Below are 21,384 nucleotides of genomic sequence, written 5' to 3'. Positions count from 1 at the left end.
TTTACTCGACCTAATATAACCTTTGTACTGAGTGTTGCAAGTGTGTATCAGTCGAATCTTGGTCTATTGCATTGGAAAACGGTGAAGTGTATTCTTAAATACTTGAGAAATACTAAGAATTTATTTATGGTATATGGGAGTGAAGAATTAAAATTGGAAGATTACACTAATTCTAGATTTCAATCAAATGTGGATAATTTGAAATCAATATCTGAATTTGTATTCAAGCTCAATGGTGGTGATGTCTCTTGGAAGATTTCCAAGCAAGACACGACAACAGATTAAACAGCTGAATCCGAATATATAGCTATATCAATTGTAGCAACAATGACTGTTTGGACGAAGATTTGTGTCCAAGAGTTGGGCATCATTCCTCGAGGAATTGATCCAGTCTCGATGTACTGCGATAACACTGGTGCCTTTGCGCAAGCAAAAGAGCCAATGTCTCATCAACATTCCAAACATATACTGAGAAAGTTTCACATCATTCAGTAGATCGTGGAAAGATGAGACATATAGTAGAGGGAGTCGTCTCTGCAGATAAGTTTATGATCCACTAATGAATCCCATGTCAGGATCATTATTTGAGAAGCACCGTAAAGTAATGAGTTTAGAATCTATGAGTAGTTGGCTATAAGACAAGTGAGAGACTGTTAAATCATGTGTCCAACAAGCAAACTTGTGGCCTGAACTTTATTGACTCTTATATAAAAACGATTTTTATTTTAATGATATTTTAAGGGTTTATTTAATTATGATATTTATTTTATCTGTATACTAATGCAAGCTGCATAGATAAAATTCTTGAATATACAATAAGTATCATGATGTATGTCTCTCAACGTAGATCATGAATCTCATTATAAAGTATACTGTATATTCTAAAGTAGTTCCTTGTCAATTCAGCGGCTTAAAATAAGGATAAATGTCGTTCGAGTTCGAGACTAGCATATGTGATATAAACACCATGTTTAATTGGTAAGGTTATGGAGATATCCATTTATATAGATGAGTGCTCATTTGATAAGACAACGCTCTCTAGAACTTTCAAAGTTATTATCACTTAACGAGTAGATTAGTGTATAATTATGATTGTACACTATTAGACTATTTCTTTAAGTCGAAACATCTACTTGTTCAAAACTTTTGTTTTTTCAAATTCAAATTAATTTCTTTTCACTATAATTTGTTCTTGTACTATTATGTCACGTATCGTTCATTTTGCGGACTTTTTTTTAAAGAATTCATAAACATTTTTTTCCGAAAAACACGTGAAGATAAATTTTTAGTTTGTCAAAAAATTCAAACGCTAATGAATTAAAAAAATATATAAAAAAAATATAGAAATTAATTATTATTTTTCCTAAAATGGAACAAAATTGTCGAAAAAGAAACCGGGAAGACTCGTGTCATAAAATCTCGCAACTCGTCAATTCAATTCCCTCCATTTTCAGTACAGCGGAAGCCATTGAATTCAACAAAGCTCAAAATCAGCTTCTTAAACTGGTGAGTGGGGAGTGATTACAAGTTTTCAGACTCGTAAATTTTCTCTACAGATTCTTCCCTGTTCCAGATTCCGTAAAACCCAAAAATACTAGGGTTTTGTTGGCTCTATTTATCTTCACTCGAGTTAATCTGCACTTTTATCATCTCCTGACAGTTCAAGCTTTGTGGGTTGGTTGTCTAACCTCTATTTTGATTTATTTACTCACTTCTTGATGTAGCTTTTTTTTCTTGAATTTACGATGCATCCTTTTTTGGCTATGCTTCTTCAGAGCATAATTATTCATTTTCATTTATGGATGAAGTTGTGTATGGATTTGAATTTTAATTAATTTAGTTTTTCTAAATTTTTTATTTCGTTTCTTATATCGCAGAGGAGTTGCAAGCGTTTTGGATTCTCAACATCACCATGTACATAAAGCAGGTAACTAAGCACCCCTCCATCTCAATCGAATACTTTTACTATCGTGTTATGCAATTTCGCTCACTCACGTGCATGCCATACTTACGTTCTAGGTTGTAATAGAAGGGTTTAAGAGTTACCGGGAGCAAGTTGCCACTGAAACATTCAGTCCCAAAGTCAACTGTGTTGGTATATCAGTTTAATTTCCACCTTCATTTTTTGAATTTTCGGTTTATTTTCTTACCCATGCACTTATCTGGATTGAGAACGTTGAGTACTAGAGAAGTAGTTATTCACTGAATCGAATATTATGTTTTGCAGTTGGTGCTAACGGATCTGGCAAATCTAACTTTTTCCATGGTACTTTCATTTTGAAATATTATCTCCTGATATTTTCTTTTTAGGACTGAATCTAATGCCAAATGAACTTATATTTTCAGCAATACGCTTTGTGATAAGCGATTTATTTCATAACCTACGCAGCGAAGAAAGGCAAGCGTTGCTTCATGTAAGTTGTTCTCTGCAATAATGTTCTCTGCAGTTTCCCTTATTATTCTACCTAGTTTCTGAGGCAATAAATGCTCTAGTGATCACCCTTTTTGTTTTTTAAATGTTATATACTTTTCTGGCTGTGCAGGAAGGTGCAGGCCACCAATTATTATCTGCGTTTGTGGAGATCGTGTTCGATAACACTGACAACCGTATTCCAGTAATGATCATATGATTCATAGACATCTTACAAGAATTGCTCATATGATGAAATTTATTATGAGAATTGCATCTGTTTTAATTAAACCCTCATGGGTAAATCTTCAGAAGTGTTTCTTTTTAGTTACGTAACCAAATAGGCCGAAACCAACAAATTTACCGCAAATAAAAAATGTCACTTGACATCAAATGTGTGTAGTGCTGGTATTGAGAAGGTATATATCAGCACTGGATTCCTTCAAATTTAGTTACACACGTCAATAATATTATTTTGGGGGTCCCCTGGATTTTGGATTTGTACTTGTGCTGCCCACATATTCTATGAACTACTTGTGGAACTAATGGAACTCTCTTGATAGAACTGAGGGCCAGATTTTTCATATTTTAATTTAGGCTTTGATCGCACCCTGTAGTTTATTTATTTGTGGTTTGATGGTATTTGCATGTAAAACTAGGCTCACTGTTTAGTAGGTGTATAGAGAAGCACTGTATGTTTTGTAAAGCACATGTGGCTTTTCAATATTTACATCTGGTTTGGTTTGTTGGGCTGTTCTCAGATTCATAAAACAACTCGTTTAAGGTTGTTTTCTTTTCTTTTCTTTTCTTTTTTTTAATTTTCTTTTACAGGTTGACAAGGAGGAAGTACGTCTGAGGAGAACTATTGGTGTTAAAAAAGATGAATATTTCTTGGATGGAAAACATATAACGTGTGTATCAATTTGATTCCCCACGTGGATATTTTTATATTGTGCCTGATCATTGTTCCCTTACTTCCAAATCTATCCTCTATGATGATCAGATGTGTGATTGTTTGTGGCTTTCAGGAAGACAGAAGTCATGAATCTGCTGGAAAGTGCTGGATTCTCTCGTTCTAATCCGTATTATGTTGTGCAGCAGGGAAAGGTCTGGAATTTTTGTCTTCTTGTTTTGCTTTCTTTTGCTTGTTGCAGGTTTCACGAACTGTTATGCTTTTTTTGCAGATAGCATCTCTAACATTGATGAAGGATTCAGAGAGACTGGATCTGCTGAAAGAAATTGGTGGAACTCGAGTTTACGAGGAGAGAAGACGTGAAAGTCTGAAAATCATGCAGGAGACAGGCAGGTGTTTCTTTATTTATTCTTGAATTATCTTTTTATTTCTGTCTAACAGTTTTCTGTACAGGTAATAAGAAAAAGCAAATTATTCAGGTTGTCCAATACTTGGATGACAGACTCCGGGAACTTGATGAAGAAAAAGAGGAATTAAAAAAATACCAGCAACTTGATAAGCAGCGAAAATCTCTAGAATACACTATTTATGACAAGGAACTTCATGATGCCAAGCAGAAATTGGTGGAGGTTTGTTATTTTACATTCTTGCAGTCTTCTTTCCTTTTAGATGGAATTGAGATTTATTTTTCCCGATAAGAAATCATTGCATTGTGATTGTGGTATGTTAAAGGGTATTTTTTTGTCCCACAACAGATATTCAGTGTCCAAAATTATTCTTCTTAGTTCTTACCACACAAAATTAGTAACCTTGAGCTTCTCAATTAATTATTTACCAGTCATTATCCGAAAAAAAATTGTAAATTGTATATATTTCTCCCTCCTTCCAAAAAGAAGACTTTTGATTTTCTGAACCATGGAAATTTGTTTGAGTAGAACCTGGCTATGGGACAACGGAATAAACTATTACTTTATAGCACACTCTACTTGTGAATCCTTTTATTGTAAATTTACCATTTTACTTCATGAGTATTCCTACTTTCTTAAATGCACATTTTATCTTTTGTTTGTTTTTGGTCAAAGAAATTGGTTCTTATTGGAAAATATAGACCAATATTTAAATCTACTGAGATCCTTACATACTGCACCTGTTCTAGAAAACTGTGGAAGTGTAGAAGACTGGTGCAGAAACAGAGTCTAGCCCTGACTTAAGCTTCAGTTTCTGAGTGATACAATTTGTTAGCAGACAAGATTTTAAGTAAATAAGTACTATATCCTTTTGTGGTTGTACACCTGACTTAACTGACTGATACAATTTATTTCTCACTGATTTCATATGGTGTAAAAGTGTGTTTGGTTCCAAATGTGTAAAAATTCTAATCACATCGCCAATTGTCACGACCGACAAGACTTCATTTACTACGTGCTTGTTCTCTCTGTAAAGCATTTAATCTGGGTAAAGCTGATTGTTGATAGATGTATGTGAATTGCTATACTGTCAGCTCCCTGTGCCTTGTCATGCCAGTTTATGTCATCTTGTCCCTTACTCGACTTTCAGATAGAAGAGGCACGAAACATTGTTTCTGAAACATCTGCCAAGATGTTTAATAGTGTTTCAAATGCCCATGAAAGGTCAAAAGTGTTGGACAAGTCGCTGAAGGATCTGACTAAAGAAACTCAAATTCTAAGCAGAGAAAAAGAAGCAATAGAGAAACAAAGGACAGAAGCTATTAAAAAGCGAGCAAAACTTGAGCTTGATGACAGAGACCTGCATGAGAAGATCCAGGGGAATATTAAAGCCAAGGTGCTGTTGAAACTGGAGTCTCATTAATTTCTGATTTCTCGGAGGATGTATTTAGAATGAAGGTATAACTTAGTGAAATCTTTTAATATTTGTATTACAGGAGGATGCTGTGAAACAGCTTGTACTTTTGGATAAAGAAATTCAAGGATCTTATGCCGAGCTCAAAACAATCAACGAGCAGTATGAGAACCAAGTTGGGCAGGAGGAGAAGTTGACTCGAGGGTTTGTTATCACTTTTCCATGTATTCATAAATTTTTAACTTGTTCCATCATCTATTTGCTGTCTCTCTAATCTGGATTTACAAAAGCAGCAAGCAAATTTTGATTTTTCATCCAAGTGATATTATAGTGTCTGTCTGTCTGATTAGTTGAATTTTTAATTTTTGGTTGCTCCTGGAAGGAAAGGAAGTTTTTACATCAAAGTTTAAGGTCATCTATATGTGCGTCCTTTGTGAGTTTTTTCTCAAGTACAATTGTATTCTGGGACACCTCTTGCAACTTTCTGGTTATGTGGTGTAAATGAGTGGGGCTAGAAATAGTTGTTCCCAATCTTCTTGAAGTTAGTTGAGTTTAATCTGAATTTTTTGATACATTTTTTTATCCTTGTGTGGATGTATTCTCAAGATTATGTTAATAAACTATGGCAACAATACAGCTAGGATATTATGTTATTTTTCTTGTATGTATCTTTCTCCTTCCTCAGGCTGGTACTGACGGGCTGGGAAGGGGACAATTTGAATCTTACCCCTTTTCCATGGCTTGGACATGTTACTTTTCTATTCATTTTACTTTATACATTAAGGACGAATTCAGATTTAAAATCAAATGAAAACGCAAGAAACTTGTAACTTGTCCTCGTAAATCATATTTTACTCTTCCCATGCACTTTTTCTAAAAACATTTTCCCATCTATTCCGCATATTCTGAAGCGGCATTTAGAGGAAGAGCTGGATTGTTGTTTCACTTGCTGTTTCATTCCTAGAGGATGTACGGTGGAAGGATAACCTTCTTTCTACTTCAACACTTTCTCATGACTTATTATTTAGTTTGTCCATGTTATTGTACATAAGTGTATTTCTAGGTTGGTGTATAATTTCTATTTTAATATTTTTTTCGCTTTATGTAGTATTATGGAACGTGAAAAGAAGCTTAGCATTCTGTATCAGAAACAGGGTCGTGCTACCCAGTTTGCAAGTAAAACCGCTCGTGACCAGTGGCTTCAAAAAGAAATTAAGGACTATGAACAAGTTTTATCTTCTAACCGTATACAGGTGCTTTCCTTACCGTTGTTACTAAATTTGTCTTGAAATTGTTTCATGGAGACTTTTGGATGATTTGGTACATTTTGAAGTACATTTCATAATGTCTTTTTGGTGGCTAATTTGAATTGCTGAGGTTTCATTTATTTCTCAAGTTTCCTTCTGAGATATGTTGTATGTGAGTTAATCAAATCTCTGTTTTTAACACAGCCAATTGGCACTTTTTGTCCTTTGGTCAACCAAATTGTTATCTATATTTCATATTGGGAATCTTATATTCTAGACATAGCCCTTTATAATCAAATATACCAATTTCTGATATTTTATCCAACAAAGTATGAAGATGAATGATGTTTTTCTTATTTTTACAACAAGGCTATATATACAAGAGTTTTATCCTCTAAATATAGTAATATATCCCCTACAAATCTGAATATAATGATCAATTGTGTTCAAAGCATAATCTAACCATAATACAAGATTACATGAAATCATATAATATATCCTACACGAACAGAGATGTTATGGAAGAATGAGAAAAATATTATTGCAGGAAGTTCAATTCGTGCATTTCTGACACATCATAGTTTTTTTAAATAATCTCTATGTTGGAAATTGCAATGCCATCGAGGGGCTTCATTGAGTGTTACTAGCCTATCCTGTTTTTGGAGAGAAATTAGAGAACAAAAGAGCCTGTATTGAGTATCCAGCTATGACATTTCAGTTTGTGGGCCTTTTTCCTCCGAGTATGGGAATACTCTAGTAGATGGGGTACAGTCTTCTGGGAAATGTCTGGTACAAATATTGTTATCGTTGTCAAGATCTATTTTTGTGTTGTCCGAACATTAAATATGGAAATTTCGGCAGAGAATTTTAATTAGTTTACTTGTTTTAGTAGCCTATCAAATCTGAAATTTCTTGATTAGTAGTGACAAGGCGTATATACATTACAAATCATAACTGTCTGGTCTGGTTTGAAAAGGCAATGACATTTACAGTATAAACTGTTCCATTTTACGGCCAGCTTCAATTTATCATTTGTACAATACAAGGTTTGAGAGCTTGGCGATTGACGTGGGTGAAACTTTAGATTGATATTTTGATTTGCTGCCTTCTGTTTCCTTTTACTTTTCTGTAGTGGAGTTATTTTGTCTCTTAAGAATGCCTATTGCACAGTATTGAGGGAAATTAACAAGATTTGAAATTTATCTCCTTCAGGAGAGAAAACTTAGGGATGAAATTGATCTTCTTGAAAAAGATATCAGAGAGCAAGACGCCTACATTAAGGGCAGAAAAAGTGAAGCTGCTGAGTTTGAGTCTCTCATTTCTGGATATAGACAAGGCTACAACCATTACAAAGTTGAGAGAGACAAGTTGCATGACGAGCGAAAGTATGATTATTACTATGGTTGTTCTTTGCCAGATGTTTTACTTTTTCCTTGTGCAGTGAGTCTAATCTTATTAACAATATGAAGGTCATTGTGGGGAAGAGAGAGTGAGCTTTCTGCTGAAATTGAACAGCTCAAGTCAGAGGTTGTGAAAGCAGAGAAAAGCCTTGATCACGCGACTCCTGGTGTGAGTGCTTGATGTCAAAAGTTTATTTGACAATAAAACATAGATGTAGCTTATTGAACTTGGTATTCCTCTTACTATTATTGTATTTTTATGAGCATCATGTTGATTAACTTCAGTCAGGTTGACAGCAGTGATTAAAATGTTGATCTACTGATGGAAATGTAGTGGATCATCTTAGAGTTGGGGGTAGGGTGAGTGTATATGTAACATACTCATGAGAAGAATGGAGATAGGGAAGTTTTGGCTATGGTGATAGAGCATTACAAAATTATGACGATCATAATGTCCAGGGATCAAAATAAAAGTAAATTTTGAAGGAGTTGGGGATTTCTGTTGATAGTCACGTAAGACAAATATTGTGGTCTTTTTTTTTTTTTTATGTTTGTCTCCATATGGTCGTCTTTGTACTAAAAGAACAATTGAGTCGAAAGATTCTGAAAGATTTGTCTTATCACCTGAATTGTTTTCTTCTTATTTGTTCTTTCTATGAATTACAATCTTCCCTTTGTGTTGTCATACAGTACTTGGTGAAGTTTGCTTAATGATATTATCCTTTTCTTGTATTTCAATGCTTGAGAGACTGATGTCTACAGGCATTTTTAGTTCGGAAATTTTACTCTTTGCTGTTGCTGCTGTTTTGGTTTTATGTGACTTAATTTTGGATTCCTGGAGAAATTTGATTGTAAAATCTTAGCTGACATTACTTGCAGGGGATAAATATTGTGTTATTGTTACAATCTTTTATCAGTTTTTAGTTTTATGAGAAATTGTAGAGTGATACTTAAAGTTTTAGGGGTGGTTATCCTACCCCATAAAGTATCCAATTTGGTTTAGCTCTCATGTTGAGTCTGAGTCCTAATATTGGTCTAACAGTTATCTCTCTTTTCAGTCCCTTCTGCTATGCTCATCCTAAGTCTATTCCTTCGTTAATATTTTGTCTAGCTAATTCTTATCTCCATTTGACCCGCTCAGGATATAAGAAGAGGACTGAATTCTGTGAGAAGAATATGTCGAGAGAATGAAATTGGTGGTGTGTTTGGCCCTGTTTTTGAGTTGCTGGATTGTGATGAAAAGTTTTTTACAGCAGTTGAAGTTACTGCTGGAAACAGGTAAAAACAAATTTTGTTATACCTACACAGACACTTTAATTTAGTTTTGCAGTTCATAACTATTTATTCTTCCTGTTCCTCTTAATGGTACGCCAGAGGAACATCAACAGAGAAGAAACATGCAGCACATTGTTACACATAACTTCTAAGTTTTTGGAAGCATGTTTTCCATTTGGCAAGCCTACAATTATATGTTCCTCTTTGTTCAGCTTATTTCACGTGGTGGTTGAAAATGATGAAATATCAACCAAGATAATTAGGCACCTTAACGCACAGAAAGGCGGTCGGGTCACATTCATCCCGTTAAACAGAGTGCAAGCTCCACATGTTACTTATCCACAGAGTTCTGATGTGGTACCGCTTTTGAAGAAGTTAAGGTTCTCCCAGGATTATAACTCTGCGTTTGCTCAGGTTGGACTCATACCATAACTTTTTTGACTTTTTATAATCTTAAGTGCACTGGTATAAATGTAGGTGGCGTGAGTTGAAATTGATCTTTGAATAAAGTTTCTTCAACTATCCAGCCACTATTTTTTGGTGAAAGACAACTGTGTTCGAGTGCACCGAAGTTTGAGTTAAAACTCATTTTCATTTATGAGTCACAGAAGAATTACAGAGAATAGAATGGTTTATATACAGCCTAAGCTACTCAATCCTAACCGTAAGACTTAAAGGAACAAAAAATTATTTTGCTAAACCCGTTTCTACTACTAATATAACAAATACCAAAATACTATATATATCCAAAACACACCCCTCAAGATGGGTGCAGATTTCGAACACCAAGCTTGGATAATAAGAAAAGATGTCGATCTTTCCTCAAGCTCTTAGTAAAGATGTCAGCAAGTTGAAGATTTGTCGAAATATGGGCTGTCCAAATCACACCAGTTTTAATCTTCTCAAGATCAAAGTTGCTATGTGGATCGGCACTCATGATGACGATCTTAGATATATTGCGAGATTGGGCTTATGTGTATCATTGATACATCGTTGAAATTATTTAAATTCTGTTGAGAGTGGATCACTAGTCCACTGATGTACTTATTTCTTATCATATTATTATTAAAATATCTTTTTCTTATAAAAAAGAAAGCGGCAATCGATTTCAATGTGTTTGGTTCGTTCATGGTACATGGGATTCTCGGCATTGTGTAATGCGGCTTGGTTGTCGCAATACAAAGCGGCCAGCCCCATTTAATTCACTCTCATATCTGTTAAAAGACCAACAATCCCAGTAATTTCGTGTGGCAGTAGCCGTTGCTCGATAAGCGTTGGCAGAAGATCGTGACACGGTTGTCTGCTTCTCGGTTCTCCGGGACAACAGAGAAATTTAACACAGTATCCCATGAGCGAACGACGAGACATAGGACAAGCACCCCAGTCAAAGAGACGACAAGCGGCTGTTAGAACACAACTGCCCCAAAATTTGAGAGCCAATGAGGACTGAAATCTCAAAGATCTGGCTATGTTGAGGATATGCCGATGTTTCCGCTCAACCATCCCATTTTGTTGAGGTACATATGGGCAGGAACTTTGGTGAATAACACCAAAGGCAGAAAAGAATGAACTGCATGCAGACTTAAAAAAGTCAGTTGCATTGTTTGTTCGAATGACTTTAGTTTGTTGGGAAAATTGATTTTCTGCCATGACAAAGAATTGGGTAAGGATCCTAAGGACTTCTATCTTTGAGTGCATGAGATAAACCCAAGTTCCTTTTGGAAAAGTCATCAACAATTGTTAGAAATAGTGCTTCCCATTGTATGTGGTGTACCAACCACACCCCCAAATATCTACATGTGTAAGCTGAAATGGAGATAAAGATTTAGATAAACTAGCTTTAAGAAAACTCACACGAGTTTGTTTTGGTTGAGGACATATTGAACAATGTGACAAAGATAGATCCTTTGATATAAAAGGCAATGAATGCATTTAAGATGATGACACATGTCCTAAGTGTTGACGCCGAACATTATTCTTAACAGAATTACAATTAATAACAGAATGCTGGAAATGTATAGTGTTACATTGAGACAAAGTATGAGGCCAAGAACGTACAGCAGTAGAGCAAGATTTCTGGGTTAAATTTGTTGTGAGATGGTATAATCCATTCTTCTCCTGGCCAATCCCCACGAGCTTCCCACTCTTGAGGTCTTGAAAGAGGCAGAAGTGTGGATAGAGATCAACAAAACAATTTTGAGACTTGGTGAATTTTGAAATCGATAAAAAGGTGAAAATGAAAGTTGGGAATATGTAAGACCTGAGAAAGATTGGTTGTATTGGACAGGGCTACGGATCCAATATGACTAGTGCAAAGGTTGCTACCATTCGTAAATTGTACTGAACTAGAAAGATCAGCTAAAGATTTGGCACTTGAAGCAATGATAAGGTACCAGTCATGTGTTCATTAGCACCCATATCGATCATCCAATCTGTAGGACCAGATTCAGAGAAGTTACCTGCCATGTTTGTGACAACATCATTGGAAGAATGCAAGTGAGTTGATCCTAATAGCTTCAAGATATCAGCATGCTGAGGAGGAGTGAAAAGAGGGGCAGAACTATAAGTCTCAGTTGGCAAATTGTTATCTTGCAGCCATCAGCCATTTGCACTGCAGCAGGTCCTTTCTTGCTTTGTTCTTAGCAGCACCTCTATTACATGATTTATGAAATCTATAGCCGGGTAGATATCCTATCAACTTGTAACAAGTAGCCTTAGTATGCCTTGTCCAGTTGCAGTTATAACATCGAACCACACCCTTCTTCAAGCTATCACCCCTATCTTTTACTGAGTAAAACACAGCTTCTGGCACATTCATAGAGGACAAAGACCCATGCGACTCTTCTTGAGAAATAATGGAAAAGGCTTGACCAGCAATGGACAGAGGATTCATCATAAGTATTTGACTCCTTATATATCTAAAGCTATCATTTAGGCCCATTAAAAACTGTAGCAACTGCTGTTGTTGCTCATGTTCCATATACTTTCGGGCAGTTGCCCACTCACATGAAAGAAGAGTGACTAAAGAAGCATACTCATCCAGAGTTGCTTAAGTTTGCAGTAACTAACCAAGATAACACCAAGTCATTACATCGGTTGAACACGCAATACCTCAAAAAATATCCTTAGACACAACATTAACTAACCAAGATAACACCAAGTCATTACATCTCTCTCGTTGGTGTAACGTGATATGGCCTATATCTGGACGCTGACAAGTTCCTTCAATAAAACCAAGCTTATTCTTCGCAAACAATGCTATTAACTTAACTCGACTCCAGATTCCATAATTCTCAATCCAATCAACTGTTTATGGACTAAGTTCATACATGGGTTGTCGGAAGGGTGGGTGTACGGTGGATCATTGAATTTGGTTGCGAATTGACTTCAACAACAATGAATTCCAGCAAAATTACGACTGAATCTCTGAATCGCAGCTAACCGAAGCTCCGAGCAGCAAAAATTTCCAATGTTTCACAAGTAAACACGATAAAATACCAGAAGCACTCCCCAAGGCAACAGATTCCAGAATTGCACTCGGAGGGGAAATTTTTTTGTGGAAGCAAAGCCTAGAACCTTAGATCTGGTACCACGTTCGAGTGTACCGAAGTTTGAGTAAAAACTCATTTTCATTTATGAATCAGAGAAGAATTATAGAGAATAGAATGGCTTATATACAACATAAGCAATTAAATTCTAACCGTATAAAATCGTAAGATTTAAAGGAACAAAAACATATTTTGCTAAACCCTTTTGGCCGTTTCTACTACTAATATAACAAATACCAAAATACTATATATATCCAACAAACCGCTTTTGACTTTATTGAGAGAGATTCTTGTCACCTAAGTTGGCACTACCTACTTGTACTGGGGTTGGAAGTATGGTCAATTTCTCTTTGGCATTACTAGCATTTTCCAAATTAAGAAAATATTCGTGCATGTTGATTTTATGTCTTATTGTCAACAAGCCTCGTGGTTTTTGTCAGGTTTACTAATTATGACGTATCTTATTTAACTTTGTTCTTCCTCTAATTTTCAGGTGTTTGCAAAGACTGTAATTTGCCGTGATTTAGATGTTGCTACAAGGGTTGCCCGTACAGATGGCCTGGACTGCATCACTTTAGAAGGTTAGTGTGAATTTCACCCTCTTTGTTGTTTGGTTATTCTTGCCAGGATCTTCACAAAATCGTTTGATGCAGGTGATCAAGTAAACAAAAAAGGTGGCATGACTGGGGGATTTTATGACTACAGGCGTTCAAAACTGAAATTCATGAAGACCATTAGAGAAAATACAAAGTCGATTAACATGAAGGAAGTTGAACTGGAGAAAGTTAAATGCAAACTTCAAGATATCCTTCTTAGCTTTCACCTTCTAGCATATTACCAATTCATTCTTGTTATGCATCCACTGTTTGGCTCCCTTGTGTTTCTAGTTAGTCTTGTATATAAATGATACCTTGAAATATCGATTGATGACATTTTTTACCTGTTATAGTTTGTTTTTTGGTGGGGTTGTATATCTCTGTATTTGTGGTTGCTATCATAAATAAAGGTTTTATTGTCTGACGTTGTTATTCTCATGCATGTGTGGATATGCATGGAATCCTGTCACCATGTTTTTGATGTAACAAAAAAGGTACTAGCATACCACCACCAATTGAAAACCATGGGTGATTGTGAATTTGTATTGTGCATTTCTGTCCAGAAATATTAAATTGTGGAATTTCTTGGGAAAGTGTCTGTGCATCTTTTAGTTATTGTTCCTTCTTTAGTTATTTATCAATGTTTGGTCCTACACGTTACTGTTTGTGCAATGTTTAGCCCTTTTGTTTTCACTGAATATGTCCCACAGATTGACCAGAAAATCAATGAACTGGTGGGAGAACAGCAGAGAAATGATGCCAAGCTGGCTCATGAGAAATCTGTACTTGAACAGATTAGGCAGGATGCGATGAATGCTGAGAGGCAAAAGCAGTCCATTTCTAAGTCTCTTGAAAAGAAAGTGCGTCAACATCTATAAATGACTAGTGATAAGACAGTATGAATATTATAATTCATTTTGTTGGTTGAAATTTACAGGAAAAGTTACTCACCAGTATATCAGCTCAAATAGAGCAGAATAGAGCTAATATTTCAATGAAAGAAGATGAAATGGGGACGGAACTTGTTGATCACTTGACACCTGAAGATAAAGACTTGCTCTCTCGGTTGAATCCTGAAATAACTAAGCTTAAGGAGCAGCTAATCACTTGCAGGAGTTCTCGGATGGAGGTTAGCAAATGAATGCGTACTTAAACAAACAGTTTGTGCTTGATTATATTTTCTGTGGCATATAGTTGATTCTGTAACGTGTGTCCTTTGACAGACTGAAACAAGAAAAGATGAGCTTGAGATGAATCTATCTACGAATCTAGTTAGGAGGAAAGAAGAGTTGGAGGCTGTCAAATCATCTGGAGAGATCGATATGTTACAAGAAGAAGCTGAGTTGAAAAGTCAGGACTTGGCCTATGCAAAGTCATTAGTTGATCAACTGACTCAACAGCTGAAGAGTGAGGACAGATTTCCTTTTTGAAAACTTTAATTTGAATTTAATAATGCTTCGTGAACTCAACATATAATATGTTATGCAGGAGCGTCTGATAGCATCGATGATAGGGATAGGAAATTGAAAGAGATTAAAGTTGAGAAAGAAAATCTAAAGGTAGTATTTTATCCAGGTGTAGTTTTCTGACAATTTTTTTAGGAGGGTTTCTCCACCTCTTAATTACCTGCTTTCCTCTATGTATATGTGCCTGGGTTTCTCTCAGTTGAGATTTTAATACCAGTGCTTCTGAGTGTAGAATTTGGAAGATAGGTACCAATCCACTCTGCAGGACGAAGCAAAAGAACTGGAGCAACTACTTAGTAAGAAAAATATATATTTGGCCAAACAAGAGGAGTACTCAAAGAAGATTCGGGAACTGGGTCCTCTATCTTCCGATGCTTTTGAAATGTAATCCTCACCTTTGAAGTTTTACTTCTTTCCTGTAAATTTGTTGGATTCCTCAGTTTATTTCGTAATTACTGTTAATGGATCTGCTTTTGAGTTCGATGTTTGAAATGTGAAGTTTCACCTAGACTAAATCAATTTTTTGAAATTTTTTAACAATCGTATGTTTTTTCCCTTGATTCTTCTACTTTATGTAGAAAAATGTTCTTCAAGATATATTTATCGAGAAAAAGGGGTAAATGAATGGCTTTTTTTTCCCTGTGGTGACAAAGTACATGTAGATTTAATGGGGAAAATTGTAATTTGCAATTGTGCATAATTCTGTAGCCTCGATTGAAACGGAACATTGTTAAGAGGCTATGTTCTTGTTTTGACGTTACATTTGCCGGCATTCTTGTAAAACTATTAGAGAAACGACTTAACACTTCTTTGATCATGTCAGAGGATAAAACGTATGTGAAAAAGTTCTGGATTTCGGATAGACATTTTACTACAGTAGATCCTGAACTATGCATTCAATCATCTAGGGGAAATATCATGTATTTATCTTATAAAGTTATGAATCATCGTTTATTTGTGACAGAAGGGAATATGTCAACAATTCATAGTTCTCTTGGAAACTATCGTATTCAAGATGAAAAGCTGAATTCTGTCTATCTGATTGGACTCTATTTGGCTATTCTTTTGCGGCTCAGCAAAAGATGAGATATCAGATCTCTGTCTGACTGCTCCCAATTTCTCTAACTTTGACTTCACCTGTTCCTCTAATCTTGGTTTATCATGGTGTAACGTGACCCAAGACAATTTTTTGGTACAAGTTAAAACACTTAACTTCATATTTCCATGGTCAAGTTGGGGGGAAATTTAGAAATAGTAGAAAATATGCTTAAATCCGAGTTGATCTAATGATTCCCTTTATCATTTATTTCCATCATATGTTCTTTTCTTCATAAAATGGTTGACTATAAGCATAATGACAGAAGCTTGTGATTCTCGTGTTATCTTTCTCTGTCCCTTCTTCATGCTATGTCAAAATCTAACCATTGCATGTATTAATTCTCTCATTATGGACCAGTTTCATAATTTATCTTCGTCTGATGTGAATTTTAGTTACAAACGGAAAAACATTAAAGAGCTGTATAAGCTGCTTCACAAGTGTAATGAGCAACTGCAGCAGTTCAGCCATGTAAACAAAAAAGCACTTGATCAATATGTAAATTTTACTGAGCAACGAGAAGAGCTCCAAAGAAGACAAGCTGAGTTGAATGCAGGTGACGAGGTACTGTTATTTCTTGTAGTTCTGATATTTTTTAGCATATGTACCTGAAGGTACTTATATGTTGATATCAAATCCCACTCCTTTGGTAGAAAATCAAAGAACTTATATCAGTTTTGGATATGAGAAAAGATGAATCAATTGAGCGTACATTTAAAGGTGTTGCTAAGCATTTCCGTGAAGTATTCTCGGAACTCGTGCAAGGAGGTCATGGATTTTTGGTTATGATGAAGAAAAAGGTTTGTGTCATAAGCTTTGGTGCATTTTTAGGGATCTTTTATTTGTTCCTTTTCATATTCTATTACGAAATGGTTTACTTGATTCTCAAGAGTCTTGAAGGACTATTTGATGAAATTTGTTGATGTAGATGATATCTTTGTGCTCTTTGATATAGGTCAATAATTTTTGTTAGTGTGTAAACTTAAAACGTAAAACTGCCTCATTTTTATGGTCTCCTGACTTTATTGTATGATTGGAGGTGAGGTTCAGAACATAACAAAATTTGACTGCCAAGGACCAAGCTTTTACTTTGGTTTGCTTATGTTCTTAGAAGTTAGAACTTAACGAACCAGTAATGATAATCTGAGTTATTTCTAAAGCAAACTAACTAGCAAACACTTAACAACCGGGAGCCAATATATCATTGGTTTTTGCATCAATATCGGGAAACTTAATGAGGTTTTGCTTGGTGATGGAATCAACTGTAAGATGCAATTGCTCTTCTTTTCATTTTAAATTTCAATATTTCACTACCTTGATGAGAAACTTTTGATAGATTTCCGCCATTGATTTACAGGACAGCGATGACATCGATAACGATCAAGATGATGATGATCCTCGTCCTGCAGATGCAGAGGGGAGGATCGAGAAATACATTGGTGTCAAAGTGAAGGCATGTTTTTATTTTCTTTGGCTTTCTAATATTTTGTTCTAAAGAAAAAACACATTTAACGTCATTTTCATCACCAGTGACCATCTTTTATTGTACTGGTTTTTAGCTCTGCGTACTTATTTTTATGCAATTTTAATGAGAAGCTGAAAGTAAACTGGAGCATCTTGAAATGCCGAACGTGGTATCTCAGAGAACTTCACACAATACATGGTGCTTGGCTGTTTGCTAGTGTAGTTCTTATGTGATTTCTGATCTGATATTTTCCCACTTGCTCTTCTCTATATGTGGCAGGTTTCTTTCACCGGGCAAGGGGAAACTCAGTCCATGAAACAATTGTCCGGAGGTCAGAAGACTGTTGTGGCATTGGCTTTAATTTTTGCCATTCAACGATGTGATCCAGCTCCATTTTATCTTTTTGATGAGATAGATGCTGCACTTGATCCTCAGTACAGAACTGCTGTTGGAAGTATCCTTCACTCTGAGCTGCTTTTTGAAGTTTCTTGTTAATCTTTCGACTCATGAAGTAGTAGAGGTGCTCTGTTGGAATTTTCCATGAGCTGGTATTCAAGAAAAACTAGCTAACGGGATAGAAAATCCTCTGACTTCTAGTCAGTCATTAGGCGCCCAGTGCCAAAGAACTCCAAATAACAAATAATAAATTTAATGTGAATCATAAGTTTTGCCATCCCAAAAATACGTTCCATTGCCATCCAACTGAATTCTCAATTCTTGTTCTTTATCGTCCATGCTTTTACATATAGCGTTGAGTGCGTGATTGTTTTTTTAACTTTACAATTGGTACTGTTATTTTCTTTTCTGTGCTTCTTTAACTTCTTTTGATTAGATATGGTACGTCGAATGGCAGACATGGCTGGCACTCAGTTCATAACCACGACCTTTCGTCCAGAGCTTGTGAAAGTCGCTGACAAGATTTACGGTGTGACACACAAAAACAGAGTCAGCCGTGTTAATGTTGTCTCCAAGGAAGACGCCTTAGATTTCGTTGAGCATGATCAATCACACGATGTTGATTGAGGTTAGCATATCATTAACACAGTTTCGAACTTTCTAACAATTAAACTTTCTGCACTGTTTGACTAATCAATCATATATTTACTTGATATTTCATTATTTTTGCAGTAGCCAACTAGCATGAAATGTTCCATGACCTGGACGAATCTTCATAAATTATAGATATCCCGGTCTTATTATATAACTTGTTTTACAATGTTAATATTTGTAATCGGTGTTGATATTGAATCCGTGTTGTCTTTACCTTTTCTTCTGTTGAAGTAAAGTTGCTACTTGTTATATAAAAGTTGCTGGAATGTACGGACTGTTGTTTGTGGCTATTGTCTGATATGAACTGATCTGTTCAGTAAACATCTGTTTTTGTTCTTAATTGGTCCAAGTTCTTCCGTTCTTTTATCATTACTTGTGATAAAACACTCGTATGAAATGTCATGTTTCTACCATTCCATTCACATATTCATTGTATTCTAAATATGATAACTGATTCCATTCCTATGTTATTTTATTACATCATACTAATCGAGGCCTTAAATTTTGTTGATTTATATATGTTTCGGTTGCTTCGAATCTTTGCAATTTCGAAATTTGAAGTAAGCGTTTCTTGGTATGGATTGTATCACAATGTGAAACATAAAATGCTGTGTGTATTTTTTTCCCCAGATATTTGTGGTTCTTTAAGTTGTATTTATTATGAATTACATTTTATCTTTTATTATATTAATATTATACTTTCCTCACTTCCGATGTGACTGATGTTATTGCTGTACTTCATGTTAGATTGAATTTTCTCTCTGTTGAAAATTAATATAATGACTCGGAAGCTGAATATGAACAGGTTGGACAAAACTTAAAATCAATATGTAAATTGTTCCACCATTCATAGTGCATGAACAATATAATTTATATGTTTGTATATAAATTGCACTTAAAAAAATATTTTATCTTTTTAGTACAGTTTCTGAAGGAAATGTTTTTAATGTTTGTTTATGTTTTCGTGTTGCATATGGTAATCTTGTTGTCATAAATCTGCAATAATGTGTTTTGTGAGAAATAAAAGTCGATTATTTAATTATTCCAATACAATTGCATATCATAAAGTCGTTAATTATTTTCTTATGATATGAATTGATTGTCGCTTAAATCAATAAATTTAACAAAAATTCATATAAGTGATGTTAAAATTTAAAAATATAATGTAGAGATTTGTCTCTCAATCTTTACGATTTGAATAATAAATCAATCCTTATTTTAGAGATGCCAATAGGATAAAATTTAACTAAATTAGTTTGAGTAAGTCTTATATGAGATGGTTTTACAGATCTATACTTATTGAACGAGTCGACTCGGTCTATATCTTGAGTGAAAAATAAAAATATTTACACAAAACGATATTTTTTCATGAGTCATGTTGGATAGAAATTTATTTCACAAATTGATTAACGAGACGATTTTATATGAGTTTTTATGAATTAGTTTTAATATTTTCTTATATTTAATAAAAAAAATTTCTAAAAGATATTGCATGTTTATATCAATATTTTAAAGAAATCTGGTAGGATCGTTTGGGGACAAACATTGAGCTACAATAGCTCGATTTTTAAAATATTGAACACCGAGAAATTAAATTGAGTTTGATTTTCAAATCAAGCTAAAGACACTCAAAATAATCCATCGTAAAAATCGATTAAATATTTTGCAAAGCATTTGAAATATATGCACGTTGAATATGAACAAATGTTTTTGGTTGAAGCATTTTATCAAACACTTGAATACAATATTTTGAGTATTTGAAGAACGCATAAAATGCTTCATGAATGTATCTTAAAAACAGTAGCAATAATTAAATGTAATATATATATCGTAGGAAAGCTTCACTAGAAGACTTTGATTTACAACTCAATTTGTACAAATTCATTTCAACTTAGGACTTATGTTGTCTAATTGAAACTCCTAGCACACTAGATTGTAGGTCGCAACCTCACAATCCGCGTAATATTTAAAGTCTCTTATGCCAAGGATACAAACACAATCTTTAATGTCTCTGTGTGAAGCCTGACTCATTTAAACTTTGAAATTCAACTCTCATGTATATGTATGAATAATTGTGTGTGAGAAATTTTACAATGTATGTAGATATCAAATGTATCTTCACACTTGGGCTTGCTCTCATTCTAGTTAATTTTTTTCATGTAGACTGGTCATGCTTTGAATCATCTTCAAAAGCTTTTATTTAATATTCAAAATGTTGTATTTATGGCATCCAAAAATGATGTAGACGTTAGATACGAGAATATGACTGTTTGGAAATGTTATGTAAGGATTCTGACATTGTAATGGTGAAATTCGTGTTACTGGCATATTTTTTGAAACTGAGCTGTTATCAGATCGATCTTATCAAACTGAGCTGATTATTATGACTGCATGATTATTATTCTTATTTGAATATGATCTCAAATAGTACAAAAATTTTTAATATAATAATTAAATATATTCATTATATCAACAATTTTAAGTAATTATTTAAACGTCTGTATTTACTAATTTTAATACTTTGTGCATCGCACGGGTGACATACTAGTTTTTACTAATATCTGACTTCGTTCGGTTCATTTACACTCCCATTTGAGTCTCATTTGGCCCAACAGGGGGCCAACCCACCTGTCTCAAGACCTGTCCCTCCTTGTGAACCAGATGATTTTGAACCCGCCAAAATTATATAATATTTGGATTTTATTCATTACACGATAAAAAAATAAAAAACTAATATATCATTAAAATTATTTTACAAATTTATATTAATAATAATTAAAACAAAAAAATATATCACAAGTTAAATTCTATCCAATCAATCACAAAAGAAAAATATATAATTATATAATTGCTTATTAAACATTTCATAATAAAATAAAATTATTTCAATTCTAAAATATTGTAAACTGAAGTCTAAAACTATGGATTTAAGTATTTATTATTCGATATAACCAAAAAAAAAAAAGATTAATATATATACATATATATAATATATGTATATAATCGTGGGACGAGTAAACTAAATCTCAGGACCTCTCTCGGAACCCTTTGATTGGGTCTAACCTGCACAGAACGTGATGAGGTTAACACGGAGCCG

General features: G+C 34.5%; 1 protein-coding gene across 1 annotated transcript; it reads left to right on the top strand.

The window, feature by feature from the left end:
- Window positions 1–1,369: 1,369 nt before the first annotated feature.
- On the top strand, window positions 1,370–18,627 carry LOC140958435 (structural maintenance of chromosomes protein 3). Its single transcript, XM_073415873.1, has 31 exons — window positions 1,370–1,506; window positions 1,574–1,674; window positions 1,878–1,927; window positions 2,020–2,095; window positions 2,228–2,266; window positions 2,347–2,414; window positions 2,544–2,615; window positions 3,242–3,321; window positions 3,439–3,517; window positions 3,595–3,712; window positions 3,777–3,952; window positions 4,881–5,126; window positions 5,227–5,348; window positions 6,253–6,397; window positions 7,604–7,776; window positions 7,861–7,960; window positions 8,933–9,069; window positions 9,279–9,480; window positions 13,108–13,195; window positions 13,268–13,418; window positions 13,920–14,070; window positions 14,148–14,339; window positions 14,434–14,617; window positions 14,699–14,769; window positions 14,909–15,060; window positions 16,168–16,336; window positions 16,426–16,572; window positions 17,130–17,225; window positions 17,517–17,691; window positions 18,070–18,261; window positions 18,366–18,627. Exons 3-30 carry the CDS (start codon window positions 1,913–1,915, stop codon window positions 18,258–18,260), a joined length of 3,615 nt encoding a protein of 1,204 aa, XP_073271974.1. The 5' UTR covers window positions 1,370–1,506; window positions 1,574–1,674; window positions 1,878–1,912; the 3' UTR covers window position 18,261; window positions 18,366–18,627.
- Window positions 18,628–21,384: the final 2,757 nt, after the last annotated feature.

Source organism: Primulina huaijiensis, chromosome 15 (assembly GCF_012295235.1).
Source record: "Primulina huaijiensis isolate GDHJ02 chromosome 15, ASM1229523v2, whole genome shotgun sequence".
In the NCBI taxonomy this organism is placed as follows: domain Eukaryota; kingdom Viridiplantae; phylum Streptophyta; class Magnoliopsida; order Lamiales; family Gesneriaceae; genus Primulina; species Primulina huaijiensis.
This window is presented reverse-complemented; position numbering and strand designations above follow the sequence as displayed.

Coding starts and splice junctions, on each gene's coding strand:
- LOC140958435 (XM_073415873.1), top strand. Junction 7,961..8,932: donor TTGATCACGCGACTCCTGGT/GTGAGTGCTTGA, acceptor TGACCCGCTCAG/GATATAAGAAGAGGACTGAA. Junction 14,618..14,698: donor ACTGACTCAACAGCTGAAGA/GTGAGGACAGAT, acceptor TATGTTATGCAG/GAGCGTCTGATAGCATCGAT.